A 16,682-nucleotide genomic window follows, 5' to 3' on the forward strand; every position below is an offset into this window, starting at 1 on the left:
AAAAAAACCCCCCAAAACTCTACCTTGCTAAATACTTTCTATGTACATGCAAACTAGAGATTTATTCAGTTGAGAAAATTTCCTACACGTCACTGAAAATTCAATCCTCTTCATATTGTCTACTCTAGAACTGGCCCCTCCCCCCATACTAGGTCCACTGGCCTACTCTCTAGATTTATCTTCCTAACTTGCGTTGTCTTTTAAGTTTCTACTGTTATTTCCCATACCTTTTTTTTTTTTTGGCTTTGAACGTTCCTTTCTTAGACCTCTGCATTATTTCGATGATGTACTACCTTCTTTTAAGGACACCATTTATAGTTTTAAGTTTCCTTTTGATTGTTGCATCGTCTTGGCTTTCTCTAACTGCCCATTTTACTAATGCCACGCTTTTACACATTATGTCCATCAATGAACATCAGACAAATGAAAAATGTCTGTCAGAAAAAGACAAAAACCAAAAAAAAAAAAAAAAAAAAAAAAAGGAAGAAATTTTGAGAAAAAAGTCACTATTAGTGAGGGTAAGATGATGACATGCTAGCACAAGGTGACAAAAAATAGCCCTAATTTACCTGAATCTACGTGGTCCTTGAGTTTCTGCTGGTGAATAGCTAAGTTGGGACAGCAAAGTCCCATCAAAGTCCTATCTCAATGTCTCTCAGGGAGCCACATGTTCTGTAACGTCAGGCTATGAGAAAGGCTATAAAGAAAAATTAAGTAGGGTAAGAGGACAGAGTATGTTAACACAATTTTAAACAGGGTTGTGACACATGAGTTAAAGAGGTGAGAGTGCTAGAATTTTATCTGGAATGAATCAAAAATAAAACTGAAAGTCATGAGGAAGAACTTATTTGAAAGTGATATGTTTGGGTCTTAGAAATAAATTTTTAACTCTGGCTTCAAAAGACCAACTAAAATCTGGCTGGAAAAAACATCTTAGAAACTATAGTTTACTTAACATGTAAACTTCAGTCTTCTACTTCTTTCTGCCTTGGGAAATGAAGAACTGTTCTAATCACAGAACTATCTTCTAGAGACTGTGTTACGGGTTGTGTCCCCCACAAAACATACATTGGAGTCCTAACCTCCAGTATTTCAGAATGTGACTATTTGGAGATAGGATCTTCATAGAGGTAATCAAGCTACGATGAGGTCATTAGGATGAGCCCTAACCCAATATGACTAGTGTCTTTTTTTTTTTTTTTTTTTTTGTCTTTTGTCTTTTTGTCTTTTGTTGTTGTTGTTGCTATTTCTTGGGCCGCTCCCGCGGCATATGGAGGTTCCCAGGCTAGGGGTTGAATCGGAGCTGTAGCCACCGGCCTACGCCAGAGCCACAGCAACGCGGGATCCGAGCCGCATCTGCAACCTACACCACAGCCCACGGCAACGCCGGATCGTTAACCCACTGAGCAAGGGCAGGGACCGAACCCGCAACCTCATGGTTCCTAGTTGGATTCGTTAACCACTGCGCCACAACGGGAACTCCCTAGTGTCTTTATAAAAGAGGAAATGTGGACACAGATTGAGAAACACACAGAAGAAAAACGATGCAGAGACACATTAAGACAGCCACCTTCAAGCCAGGGGAGAGGCCTCAAGGAGATCTTTCCCTCAGTCCTCAGAATGAAACCAACGCTGCAGACACTTTCATTTCAGACTTCTAGGTTCCAGAACTGACCGACAATAAATTTCTATTGTTTAAGTCATCCAGACTGTGGTACTTTGTTTGGTAACCCTAGCAAACTAATAGAGACTGGAAGATAATTATATTTGTGTACTTATCTCCCTTAAAAGGTCCTGAGGGGAAGGGCTCACTCTGTTGTTTTGGGGGTTTTTTTTGGCTGCACCCATGGCATGCAGAAGTTCCTGGCCAGGGATCAAACCCACACCACAGCAGCAACTTAAGCCACTGCAGTGACAATGCCTGACCCTTAACCTGCTGCAGCATAAGAAAACTCCGGGCTCACTCTAAGTCATCTTTGTATCCCATCTGGAGTATGTAATATGAATTTAAATTTAATTAGATGCTGTTTTAAGTTATAGCATCTACATGCAGTAAAGCTCAATAAATGCCAAATCTCTCCTATAACCTTTTCCACATGTATTTTTCCTGACAGATAATTTCTTTCTTTTGCAAACTGACAAACTGAATTTAATTTCTAAGACATACTCAAGTACCAATCACAGTTTAGTAATCCTAAAATGGAGCTAGAGTTTGGCAACACTGAAACAAAATTTGAGTGCCTAAATTTATCAGATGATAAATACACATAATTAAATATAAACTATCTCTAATCTTTAGGCAACTCTATTCCAAACTAGACCTGATACATAAACACACATACCCAATAGGTAAATTAGTTCAAAACATAAAAAGACAAGCTTTCTGTAGTATATGAGTACATATCTATATTATCCTTCCACCTGGAACATGAGTGTAAGTTTCCTAATCTATCCCATTATATTATCAATATTAGCAAAGAAATATGCAAAATACAATTCCTGCAAAATCTATTCTCAAAGGCACAGACAGTCATAGAAGAGAAAAAAAAGTCAAGGGAGAATGCCATCAAGCTCATATGTAGACAGAATCTGACATCTTAGATCAAACTGATTGTTTGAAAGGACATTTGAGATTGAAGGGCAGCACCACAATCAAGAGCAAAATCAATGATACAGTTGCTTATAAATTACATTTATAATTATTAGAAAATAAGACTAGCTTAGTATGTCAGGAGACAAAAGGGTTAAGGATCTGGCACTGCTGTGAGCTGTGGTTGCAGAGGCAGCTTGGATCCCGGATCCCACGTAGCTATGGCTGTGGTGCAGGCCAGCAGCTACAGCTCTGATCGGATCCTATAGCCTGGGAACTTCCATATGCTGTGAGTATGGCCCTAAAAAGACAGGAAAAAAAAAAAAAAAGGTCGCCAGCATTTCCAGGTGGCACAGAGAGTTAAGGATCCAGCGCCATCACTGCTGTGGCTCTGATTACAGCTATGGCTCAGATTTGGTCCCTGGCTCAGGAATTTCCCCATGCCACTGGTGTGGCCTAAATTAATTAATTACTTAATAAAAGTCATCAACGCAATCCATGATACCAATACCAAACCTCATGCCACTGATGACTATTCACCACTACTGTGACAATTTTCATATGGTGGCTAAAATATATATCAAATGTTCTCAAACTTTTTGCTAAGCAATCCAAAAAATACTTACGAATATTATACAAGGCATTTAAGCCACCAATAAATTTACTACCCAGTAACAATGAATTATACCTGGTCTTAACCTTCATCTATATAACCAAAGGCTCATTATGGTACAAATGAACATGATTTTTATTTAGTTAGCTCTTGACAACTAATTGTCCAGTGCTACTACTATACTTCTCTAAAAACAAACCTTTGTTTATTTAACTTATATTAAACCTATGTTTAACTTATTTTGTGGTTTCTGAAGCCATTTTTTGCTAAAGTAATTGAAAAACTAAATATTCTGGTCTTCACAGCTGATCTCATGGATCTTTTTCAAATTCTCCAAGTTAATCCTCGAGTAAATGGCACACAGAACCACAGGGCTCTTCCACAACTGTGCTTACAGTAACTTTAGGAGATAGTGCTAGAGATAGTATTAGGCCTATTAACTAGGCCAATTAATGACTAACCCTTAGCCTAAACACTCTACAATAGAGATTGCAAACTGCAGGCTATAAAATCCTGCCCCTAAACTTTTGTTTATAATGTTTTTAAAAAAATCAAAATAGGTGAGAGAAACACATGGAAACAGATTTCTAGGGTCTCTCGAAAAATCTGAAGACCTAGTAACACAACTCATCTCACAGGACAAAGGAGGAAGCCTTCTCCATACGTTCTAATAATCCCCATTCCCTTTTGGCTTATGGATAGTAGGCTTCAGAAGCCATATTCTAAAAGTAAATCAATACAGTAATAATTTACTGCACATGTAATATTCATTTTAAACTAAGAACACAGATGACCCACATTCTGCAAGATTAAAAAAAGCCAAAGATGATATAAAATGAAACCAAAAATGAAACAAATCCATCTGTGTACCAGGTGGTAATATAATCAATCACACAGCAAAGAACTAGGCCACATAACTTTAAAACTCAGTAAGTTGACTCTATATCCCTACTGAACAATCCCCTAATAACAATGCGAAGAAATCATTAGCTTTCTTCAGTTATCATATTGTTAACAGTAGTGGAGATTTTCATTCTGAGACTATTTTGCATCTACGCCGTGGGAAAAGAAAATGAATAATCATGTTGGCACTGTTGAGAACTGGGGTTTTCAACATGTGAGAAGGGAGACAGAGATGTAAAATCAAAGATTAGGAAAGTCCCTTGGTCATTTAACTTTTATTTATGTATTTACACATTCACTTATTCTGTCCACCCCTGCAGCATATGGAGTTCCTGAGCCAAAGACCAGATTCGAGCTGCACCTGTGGCAACATCAGATCCTTAACCCACTGTGCTGGGCCAGGGACTGAACCTGTGTCATGGAGCTGCAGAGATGCCACCAATCCCACTGCAACACAGCAGGAACTCCTAACTTGATTTTTAAGTATAACATGAACTCACAATTTTTTTTGAGAGAAAAAAACAACATAACTTATTTCCTAACTCTAATCACAGAAAAGGCCTAGAAACAATGACTAACTCAGTAGAAATAAGCACCTTAAATGCCCAGATTGTGATCTCCAAATGCCATTTCCCACACTAAAAAGCTTCTTAGAGAAAAAGCTATTTCCTGCTCTGGGGCTGAAAATGTGCAAGTGTGGACAAACTGTCAAACCATAATATAGCAAAAAGCTATCAAAGATGCCCCATGTTGAGTTGTGGGATGGAAATCCTATAAAACTGGATTGCGATGATCCTTGTACAACTATAAATGTAATAAATTCATTGAGTAATAAAAAAATTAAAAAAAAAAAAAAAGATTCCCCATGTTGAGTCAAAAGGACTCAGGGGCCATGAAAGGATTCCAATTGGCCAAAGAAAGGACAACCAAAAAAAATACATGCTACAGGAGTCCCCTCATCGCTCAGTGAGTTAAGGATCAGGCCTTGTCACTTCTGTGGCTCTGGTTACAGCTGTGGCTCAGATTCGATCCCTGGCCCAAGAACTTATGCATGCTGCAGATGCAGACACACACACACACAACATGCTACAAAATGCATGAACATTAAAAATAAGCTAAGAAGAGGAGAGGATTAAGAGGGCAGAATAGAAGGACTGGAGATCAATTTCTCTCCTAAAAACAACAAAATTTACAAACTCCACCCAAATGGATCGGAAAGCTTAAAAAAGATACCCTACTCCAGAAGAAAAAGAGGAGGACACATCAAGAGGTAGAAGGGGCGATTTCACTATATAAACAACCCCATACCTGCTGGGTGGGAAGCTCCACAGACTGAAAACTAACTGGTTCACAGAGACTCACTTACAGGAGTGAGAGTTCTGAGCCCCACATCAAACCCTCACATGTGGGGATCTGGCACTAGGAGAAAGAGCCCCTGGAGCATCTGGCATTGATGGCCAGTGGGGCTTGTGCGCAGAAGCTCCACAGGACTGGGGGAAACAGAGACCCCATTTTTAAAGGTGCACACGGACTTTCACGTGCACTGGATCCCAGGGCAGAGCGAGGTCTCCATAGGAATCTGGGTCAAACCTGACTGCAGTTCTTGGAGGTCATCCTGGGAAAATAGGGGTGAACGTGGCTTGTTGTGAGGGAGGGACATTGAAGGCAAAGCTCTTGGGAATATTCAGCAGCTGCCTTTCTCTGGAGGTGGCCATTTTGGGGAGATCTGGCCCCACCCAACGGTCAGTGCTGAGAAGCTCCAGGGCAAACAACAATCCAGGTGGGATCACAGCCCCACCCCTCAGTAAACAGGCTACCTAAAGACCCTTCAGGCACACAGATGCCTCTAATCCCATCCAGAGACTAAGCCCCACCCACCAGAGGGATTAGAATCAGCTCCACCTACCAGTGGGCAGGCATCAGCCCTTCCCATCAGGAAGCCTACAGCAAGCCCCCAAACAGACTTCAGCCACAAGGGGGGCAGACACCAGAAGTAAGAGAGGCTACAACTCTAGTATCTGTAAAAAGTCACCACACCAAAAAACCTATAAAAATGAAAAGACAGAGAACTATAACTCAGATGAGGGATAAAGGAAAAACCCCAGAAAATCAGCTAAGCAATGAGGAGATTCTTAGCCTCCAGGAAAAAGACTTTAGATTGTTGATGCTGAAGATGATGCAAGACATTGGAAATAAACTGGAGGCAAAGATGGATAACTTACAGGAAACACTGACCAAAGAGATACAAGATATAAAACTTAAACAAGAAGAGATGCAAAATACAATAACTGAAATAAAAAATTCACTAGAAGCAGCTAACAGCAGAATACAGGAGGCAGAAGAACGAATAAGCGAGGTGGACAGATTAGTGGAAATTACGGATGCAGAACAGAAAAGAAAAAAAAGATTGAAAACAAATGAAGAGAGTCTCAGAGAACTCTGGGACAATGTTAAACACACCAACATCCATATTACAGAGGTGCCAGAAGGAGAAGAGAGAGAGAAGGGGACAGAACAAATATTCCAAGAGATAAGAGCCAAAAACTTCCCAAACATGGGAAAGGAACCACTCACTCAAATCCAGGAAGCACAACGAGTACCATATAAAATAAACCCAAGGAGGAATACACCGAGACACGTATTAATTAAACTGATCAAAATTAAAGACAAAGAGAAAATCTTGAAAGCAGCTAGGGAAAAGAAACAAGTAACATACAAGGGAACCCCAATAAAGTTATGGGCAGATTTTTCAGCAGAAACTCTGCAGGCCAGAAGGGAGTGGCATGATATATTTAACGTGATGAAAGGAAAAAACCTCCAACCAAGATTACTCTACCCAGCAAGGCTCTCATTCAGATTTGAAGGAGAAATTGAAACCTTCACAGATAAGTAAAAGTTGAGAGAATTCAGCAATACTAAACTAGCCTTACAACAAATACTAAAGGAACTTCTCTAGGAAGAAAAGGCAAGACAGCAACAGGAAAAAAAAAATTCCACAAATGACAAGGCTCACCAGTAAAGGTATATATACAGTAAAAATACGAAATCATCCATGCACAATTATACCACCAAAATCAGAAATCATGAGAAGAGGTGGGTACAAATGCAGGACACTGGAGATGAACTTGCAATTAAGAGAATAACAACTTAAAACAATCTCATATACATATAGACTCTTATATCAAAACTTCAGAATAACTGCAAACCAAAAATCTACAATTGATGCACTAACAAGGAATCTCTGGAGAAGAAATATATCTCATAGTAAATAAGTGCATAATCTACCATGAAGGGGGTCATTTGACATCATTCTTGGAATGCTGAAGTCTTCTTACATCTGATTCTGATTTCCTCTCCATCAAAGATTTATGGTAATTATAATTAAATAATGCAACTGTACAATTAAATAGTAAGTTCTACAATTGTATCATTAATAACCATTTCTCCCCATGGTACAATGTAAAGTCTATAATGTCTTGTTTATCACATCACCTAGAATGGTACAATGTCTATACTGAAGAATCAATAAGATGTAACAAATTGTGAAAACATATTTATATAGTTACACTGTTTTTTAACCAATTTATGCATTTTATATTTTACTTATTTTCAGAGGGTGTATTATTTGTTATTCTTACCAGTGAAGTTATTCTTTTTACTACACTATATAAAATATTTAATGGTATACAAGGCTTTCTTCTTTATAAATTTTAGTTGCATAACATACACCATTTTAATATAATGCCAATTTTTAAAGAAAAATTGAAATGTAATAGATAATACTAAATAGTAAGGATGAAAGCCATACAAAATGGGATAAAGCATAGAATAAATTTCCTATTTGTCTCAGCATATTTTCCATTCCACTTCTCCAGAGGGAGACACTTAATCTGTTTCTTAAGATCCATGATATAATAATCTGTCTGAATGTAATTGTGTTTAAATATATGTATTTCATTCTGTAAAAAAAAATATTCTGTGATAATCTATGTGGGAAAAGAATGTGAAAGAGAATGGATGTGTGTACATGTATAACTGAATCTCTTTGTTGCACAGCAGAAATTACCACAACCTTGTAAATCAACTATACTTCAGTAATTTTTTTTTTTAAATGAAGAAAAAAAAGCTAAGAGGCCTTTCACAAAAGACCACATATTGTATCATTTCAATACAATATTTATTTAGGCAAATCCATGGAGACAGAAAGTAGATTAGTGGCTGCCTACGGCTGGCGGTCAGGTAGCATGAAGGGTAATAAGGAGTAATGGCTAATGGACACATGGTTTCTTTTTGGGGTGATGGAAACATTTCAAACTCACTAGATTGTGGTGATTGCTTGCATGACTTTGAACATGCTGAAAACAATGAACTGTATACTTCAAACAGGTGAATTTTACGGTATATAAACTATACTTCCATAAAGCAATACAAAACTACAATGGATTGAACCACAAATGTCTGTGAACTCATAATCAAATAAATCTTTATTGATCATTCTGGAGGATGCTAGAAATCCAACTCATTATTAGTTTGAAAACTGGGAAGTATCAAGTATTTATCCAGTTTGTCATATATATGAGGTGCCTGTCTGGGTAACCAAAGAGATGAAGTAAGGTTTCTCTTTATGTAAGTATTACAATTAATAAATTATAGTAGAATATTACCATGTTGCAACCCTAAATAAATTATTGGATCTAGGCAGTGATCAAAGGCTACTAACATACTAAAAAGAGTCAACCAGACAGTAAGTGCCATCTGATAGATGTACACAACATCAGCATGAAGCAATCTACCAAAAACAAATTTGCAAAGAAAATTCAAAACGTAGAGAGCCTACAGGTAAAAGACCAGAGATTTCTTTGTGTCTTTCTTTTTTTTAGGGCTGCACCCATGGCATATGGAAGTTCCCAGGCTAAGGGTGGAATCAGCGCTATAGCTGCCGGCCTACACCTCAGCCACAGCAGAGTTAAGATCAAGCCTTGTCTGTGACCTACACCACAGCTCACACCAATGCTGGATCCTTAACACACTGAGCAAGGCCAGGGATCGAACCTGTGTCCTCATGGATGCTAGTCAGATTCACTTTTGCTGAGCCACGACAGGAACTCCCTAGAGAAATTTCTTTTTTTTTTTTAACACTCTTTTTATTTTTTTTAATTATTTTTTTTGGCTTTTTGCTATTTCTTGGGCCGCTCCCGTGGCATATGGAGGTTCCCAGGCTAGGGGTTGAATCGGAGCTGTAGCCACCGGCCTACGCCAGAGCCATAGCAACGCGGGATCCGAGCCGCGTCTGCAACTTACACCACAGCTCACGGCAACACCAGATCGTTAACCCACTGAGCAAGGACAGGGACCGAACCCGCAACCTCATGGCTCCTAGTCGGATTCGTTAACCACTGCGCCACGACGGGAACTCCCCTAGAGAGATTTCTAAAGCAAGGACAATGTAAGGACTCAAAATTGGCAGGAAAATTTGAATACTAATGGATCTCTGATATTAAGAACTTGTTTTAAGAAATTTTAGGTGTGATAACAGTACTGCAGTTATGTTGTTAAAAATTAAGAGCCTATATCTTACAAAATGATACAATGTCTGGGGTTTACTTTAAAATAAAATAGAGGGAAGCAGAAGATAAAGATGAAACAACATTAGCCCTAGTTGATAACTGCTGAAGTTGAGAGGGGTATATGAAAGTTTATTTTGCCATTTTCTCTCATTTCACATATATTTGAAAATTTCCACAACAAAGTTTTTTTGTTTTTTTTTTTTGGTCTTTTTGCCATTTCTTGGGCCACTCCCACAGCATATGGAGGTTCCCAGGCTAGGGGTCTAATCCGGAGCTGTAGCTGCCGGCCTACGCCAGAGCCACAGCAACTTGGGATCTGAGCCCTGTCTGTGACCTACACCACAGCTCACAGCAATGCCGGATCCTTAACCCACTGAGTGCGGCCAGGGATCGAACCCACGTCCTCAAGGACACTAGTCGGGTTCATTAACTGCTGAGCCACGATGGGAACTCCTCCACAACAAAGCTTTTAAAAAGACAATCATGCTTCCACTCTGCACATCCTCAGAATTAATGCATTTCACAAATTCAAACATGAACATGTCTCCCACAATTTCACATCTCTGAAATCAAGACACATCTTACAGTGAACGGTGTTATTAGGTTAACTGGTAGTATTTTTTTTCTTAGTGGTACATAAAATGGTGAATTTAAAAACTGACAGCATCTTAAATTCAAAGAAAAAAAGTATAAAGGAGTTCCCATTGTGGCTCAGTGGAAATGAACCTGACTAATATCCATGAAGATGCATGTTTGATCCCTGGCCTTACTCAGTGGGCTGTGGTGTAAGCTAGCTGCAACTCCGATTGGACCCGTGGCCTGGAAACTTCGATATGCTGCCGGTGCGGCAAAAAAAGAAAAGGCGGAAAAAAAAAAAAAAAAAAAAAAAAAAAAAAACAAACCCAAAACCCAATGGCTTGTGTTGCTGCTGTGGCATAGGTTTAATCCCCGGCCTGGGAACTCCCGAGTGCCACAAGGCGGCTGAAAAACAAAACCAAACAAACCAAACTTCAGCCTATGTAAAAATGTACTTGGTCTCCAAACCAGCATTAGTGGTTGCCTGGATCTGGAGCACGCTGGGCAAAAATTCATCTAACGTGGAAAAACAAACAAACAATAAAAAACAAAAAAATCTTGCTGCAGTTATTCTACCAGGTCAAAAAAACATAGTAAGTAAGAATTCTAGTTGACCAGCCTGTCTTTTCATTTTTAATAAAGGAGTTCCTATGGACCCACCACTTTAGCACATCAACGAGTTGCTTGTTTCAAGTAACCTAAAGGAACACAGTAAATGTGACAAGATTCTGGGCCTCACTGTAATAGAAACATTAATGCAAATAAAATTTACTAACATATATAAACTTACTGAAGAAGAAAAGGACAAAAATATATTTCTGACAATTCTATATGTGCAATTTTGCAAGTACATACTTTACAATAACAAAAAACAGTTGCATTTTTAACCACAGGACAGCTGACACCAAAAATTTCAAAGGTAAAATTACACTCCCATCCCCACTTCTCAATTCAGTTTATCTTCCTCTATTTTTCCTTCTTATCACCTAACATACTATGTAACTTATTTATGATGTCTATTGTTTATTCCATCTCCCAGCATTAAAATAAATAACTGCTTGTAGGTGTTTAATGAGGAGTTAAATTGGTTAGCTCTTTCTGGAGAAAACTGACCATATGAATTAATAATCTTGAAAATGTACATTGCTAGTAATATCACTTCTAAGAACTTATCCTAAAGAAATAATCACTGATGTGAACAATGGTTATCCAAAAGATTATTTATCTTAGCTGTGAAACATGAAAAACTGTAAACAGCCTACAGTGGAACACTTAAAATAATGTGAAATATTTAATGCTATGAAAAATGTTCCTGGTAATATTAACTAGGGAAAAGAAGACCAATGATTCTATTTTTGTCTTAAAAGTATATACATGTTTTTTAATAGGAACTGAAATAAATTTCAGTTCATCTATTTAATGGAATGCTAGACGAAGCTTACTCTCTGCCTTGATATGGAACCATTACTAGTGAAAAATCAGTAAGGCCACACTATATGGAACTAATATAGAACCAATTTCCAAGGTACACTGTTAAGTGTAAAAAACATGCAATATCATTTAATTTTTTAAAAACTGTTTCAAGTTCATGCACTTTTTTTTTTGACCCTGGCACACAGTGGCTTGATGTGGGATCAGTTCCCAGACCAGGGACTAAACTCAGGCTGCAGCACTGAAAGCACTGAGTACTAGTCACCAGACCACCAGGAAACTCTGTGTACTCTACTCTTCACTGGATACAAATGTTGGAAATTTTTAAGTATTCTTCCAAGTTTTTTTTTCTTTTTTTGTCTTTTTAGAGCCGAACCAGGAGCATATGCAGCTTCCCAGGCTAGGGGCTGAATCGGAGCTGTAGTTGCCAGCCTACATCACAGCCGTAGCAACGCTCCAAGCTGCATCTGCAACCTTCACCACAGCTCACAGCAACGTCAGATCCTTAACCCACTGAGCGAGGCCCAGGATGGAACCCACATCCTCATGGACAAATGGGTTCGTTAACCGCTGAGCCATGACGGGAACTCCGCTCCTAAGTTTTCAACTTAACAACTACATTTTTGGAAAATTAAAGAAATAAAACCATCTCCCCTCTGACTCCATAGGTGAGTGAGTGCTGTAATGAACAAAAGCACTTTTCTAGCTCAAATAACTTTACTACCAAATTCATACTAGCCCAAAAAGTTCTTTATCTACAAATAAAGTGAAAATTACTAACAAATTTCCCAAGCTAAGTAATAGAATTATTAGATACGAAATCAATTCTGGAATTATCTTCCATAGAAACAATTTCAAAAGCAGACATAAATTGTGTTAAATTATAAAAGCTTATGACAAACAGATAAAGGCACAGTTCTTGATGTACATGTTGAAAACTGAATGTTCAAAGGGAGACAGAACATTGTACCTTTAAGAGAAGCACACAATGGGCTATGAAAGTGTACCTAAATACCGAGGCATCCTGATGTCCCTTACTCAGAAGCCTCTGTTCACTCAACCCCTACCTTATTTGCCTTCAGATACACCAAAGTAATTGTCTCTTGGAAACAGCAGTGAACCCAGGGCTTTGGGGCTGTTAGATCTGGGTTAGAATACTAGGGTAGTAATTTAATTTTCTAGGGTAGTAATTTGGCAAATCCCAATTTTCTTATCTGTAAAGTAAAACACAGATTATCACCAACTAGTTAAAGCACAATGCCTGAAAAAGTAAAATTGAGAAAGAAAGTCTAGAAATACGACAACTAAAAATCCCCAAAGTCAGATCTTTCAGCATAGTAAAAGAACCCAAAGACAGCAAATCCTAAATTGCACTGGAAAAAGGAGCCCTGGATTTCAGTTTTGACCCTAATGCAAGCAGCTCAGACTCCATGGGCACATTATTTAAAGTATGGAGATTCTAGTTTCAAGGACTACAAAGTCAGGGGAATGAAAATCCTTTACACCTATACCACACCATGACTAAACTATCAGGATGCTAGTTGTACCTCCACAAGTTTCTGAGGTTTTTCATTTAAATGATTGTTTTTTAAAATTTCAAGTCCTGATCCAGTTTTCCTTATGACTGAGTCATAACATAAAAAACTATTTTCTTAACTAAGACAATTGCTAAAAAGTAGCAAAGTCAGAATTTCAACCAGATCTGACTCACTCCAAAGACCAATCTATGGCATGCTTCTTCCTCACTTTCTACCCTAACTAATCTGGTAACTAGCAGCTTGTCTTTGCAAAGGGACTGGAAGTCAGGAGTGCAGTCAGGAGTCATGGAATAGAATCAAGTTACCTGAGCCAGGCAGGGCTTGAACTTCTGACATAGTACTCTCTAACCAAGTTAATTAATTAGACATTTCAGCTGCTTAATAGGAAGCTGGAGAAACAAACAAAAGGTAAAATGATCAAGAAACACTATTAATTGAAGAAAAAAAGCACTTCTGAAACTACAAGTAAATGGGGATGACTCAAGGAGTCAAAGTTGTACAAAATGAAATATTCAGTAAAATAACTGCTAATTAACTATACTATTCACTCGCTTTTGCGCAAGTACATAAATAATTAAGAACACAAGTAACTCTTAGTTATCCGCAGTAGTGAAATGGAGGAATAACAGATAATCCAAAGGACATATATTCAGCTTTAGAAATAAAGTATATGGTCTAAATAGATAATCCAAAGTAATAAATATCTGGTGTTAAAAATAAAGTATATGATCACCCATACATATTTATTTCCTCTGGAGAGAGATCAGACAGATGAATTCTAAATGATACAGTGAACAATAAAAATCACCAGCTCCTTACATCAGCAGTAAACCTATTGTTTTATAACACATTCATATCAACTCCACAGGGAAGAAGGTAACCACATGCCCTGCCAGTGGGGTGCACACACATGCACAGAGTAACATTTAAATTCCAATGCATAGAAGAATGAGGTTAGCTCCTCGCTGTTTCATTAAACCAATCTGAGAGTAAAAACTGGTTTTTGAATCATCCATACCTGGATAATCAAGAAGCAAATAAGTACACAAACATATATAGATAAACTCACATTTAAATGCATTAAAGTTACCAAGCACTTTACAAAGTAAGTTTAATAAGACACTGCATAGAAATGAAGCAAGAGGTGAGGTCACCTACCAGTTTAGCTCTATTTATGTCATTTTTGCTCTCTGGAAACATTAGGTAGCCACCAAAAACAACACACACACACACACACACACACAACACACACACACACACACACACACCCATTTGGCATTGCCATTCAGAAAGGAAATCCAGGAAAGCCTGTGAAATAAATTTTATTGCTCAGAAAGACTTAGATGGTGTACTCCATGTAAATCCAAATAAATGGAATGAAAAGCTATCAGGAAAAAAATGCATATTTTTCTAGAAGACAATTTCCAAAACCCTCTGCAATTAAACGTGAGTACAACATAAAAGTTCTTCAGACTAAGAAGAATTGCAGAAGCCCTCTACTGGGCGTTTCTAAGAAGCTCTGGCCAACTTTTGTGTTTCCCACAATAGCACTAAACCACGATTATGCATCCTGCTGATAAAAACGGACATACACCAAACCGTAATCACCAACAGCGCTGACTAAAGAACCTCCCTGGCACCTCTGTGATGCCCACTACAGAAGGTATGTGCATTCAGGGCGAGGACTTGAGGTTCAGGAAGAAGAGACCCAGTGGTCTGCCTGCACTCGGCAAGGAAAGCGATGCGCCTGGCAGGCTCAGCAAGTTGCCTGACCCGAGGGGAAGCTCCATGCCCTCTCCTATAAAAAGCAGACCAAATTACGGAACATTCATTCACGAATTCCCTGACTGCCTAACCTCAGATGTAGCAGGCAAGTGAAGACGCTGGGAAGCAGGTGTGGAAAAGGGAGCAGAGTTCACAAGCTGATAATGATCTACCACCTCCGTGGGGAGGCCCAAATTCGGGGATCTTGGGCCTCCTCTCTGGCGTTGGGAAGGTAAATGGACAGGTCGGGCTCTGGTCCTCCCCCAAAAGCCCTTTCCTGCAGGCGTGGGGCTGCTCAGACCCAGACCTGGCCTTCAGCAACAGAAGCTCCGTTCCACATGGTTGGGGGGGGGGGCGACCCTCCTTCAGCCGCCTCGAGGCCATGTGGCTGGGGCCGCAGGGTCCCCACACCCGCTGCATGTTCAAGGCGTGAAACCGGAGGAGAAGAGGTGCCGGAGGGGGGGGGACCCAAAGAATGGGACGTTGGGGTTCGAGACTCACTTCCTTTGGGCTTTGTCCTTCTTGGCCTTGGTCCTTTTCTTTCGGGCCTGGAGCGCAAGCACTGCAGGAGAGAGGGATGGATGAAGGGCGAGTGGGGAGGAAAGGAGGCGGCCAAGGTAAGGGTGGAGACCCAGCTGGGGCTCGAGGCCCGGATGCGGGGCCTGCCTGAGGATCAGCTCCGGGGCGAGTGCCGCGAAGTCGGCCGGGCGGCCGCTCAGGGGGCTGGGGGCCCACCCCGCGCAGAGAAGCGTCCAGGCGAGGCGCGCCCGAGGGGGCTCGGGCCGTGTCAAGGGGCTGGCTGGCGGGGGTCGGCCTCGGTCGCCGAGGGCCGGGCCCTGGAGTGGCCGCGAGGCGTGGGCCGGCGGGGCAAGGAACAAGGGGCGATGCCTGCCGGCGCGGAAGGACGCCCGGGCTGAGGGGCGCGGACCCGCAGCCCAAAGGCGGGGGTTGCGGGGCGGCGCCACCTCGGCGGAGGACCGCCGCACACCCGGGGACCGGACGGCGGCGGTTAGGCCAAATTCCCGGCGTTGACCCGGGCCTCGCCCCGGCGGCCGCTGCCCCTCGTGGCGGAGGCCGCTCCACCGCTCACCTTTCCGCTCCATGGCGAGACCGGTAACCGCCAGGCGCCTGCGCACTGGAGTGGCGGTGACTCCCGCTCCCGCCGCGGCCCCAAACCAAGCCCGCGCACACCCCGCCCCCCAGTTCCCGCCCCGCCCCCGCCCACGACGGCGCGCGCCTGCGCGTTGAGCGCGGAGCCTACCACCTGCTCCCGAGACGGGGGGGGGGGCGTAGAGAATAGGGGAGGAAGGGGAGGAAAGAACGCCTCGGGTGAATGTTCCCGGGGTGTTTGAGAACCAAACTTGGAAGCTTGGGAAGATCAGCTTTGTTCTATTTTCGAGCGGTTGCTTCTGAGGAATGGCGAAGAGCGTGGCCATTGAGGGTTCCCTGCGTGCTGAGTCAGAGCTCCGCAGCCAACTGTAAACTGCCTCCGTTTCCTGGTCTGTAAAATGGAATAGTCCCAGGTGTGTCCTAGTTAGTCCAGAGAGTTCTTCTGAGGGCCAAATGAGATACTATATTAAGAAAATGGGTGTATATGTACATGTATGGCTGATTCACTTTGCTGTACACCTGAAACTAACACAGCATTGTAAGTCGCCTATACACCAATAAAATTTATTAAAAAAATTTTTTTGGAGTTC

General features: G+C 40.8%; 1 protein-coding gene across 3 annotated transcripts in view; it reads right to left on the bottom strand.

Moving 5' to 3' along the window:
- The window catches only part of SRPK1 (SRSF protein kinase 1), a 55,553-nt gene extending 39,140 nt beyond the window's left edge, over positions 1 to 16,413 (bottom strand). Inside the window, exons 1-2 of one of the 3 annotated variants that reach the window (XM_021098048.1) lie at positions 16,073 to 16,180; positions 15,484 to 15,544 (exon numbers count right to left, since the gene is read on the bottom strand). In XM_021098048.1, the coding sequence (XP_020953707.1) occupies positions 15,484 to 15,544; positions 16,073 to 16,085 (74 nt within the window). In that variant the 5' untranslated portion in view covers positions 16,086 to 16,180. 3 annotated transcript variants of the gene reach the window in all.

Source organism: Sus scrofa, chromosome 7, assembly GCF_000003025.6.
Source record: "Sus scrofa isolate TJ Tabasco breed Duroc chromosome 7, Sscrofa11.1, whole genome shotgun sequence".
In the NCBI taxonomy this organism is placed as follows: domain Eukaryota; kingdom Metazoa; phylum Chordata; class Mammalia; order Artiodactyla; family Suidae; genus Sus; species Sus scrofa.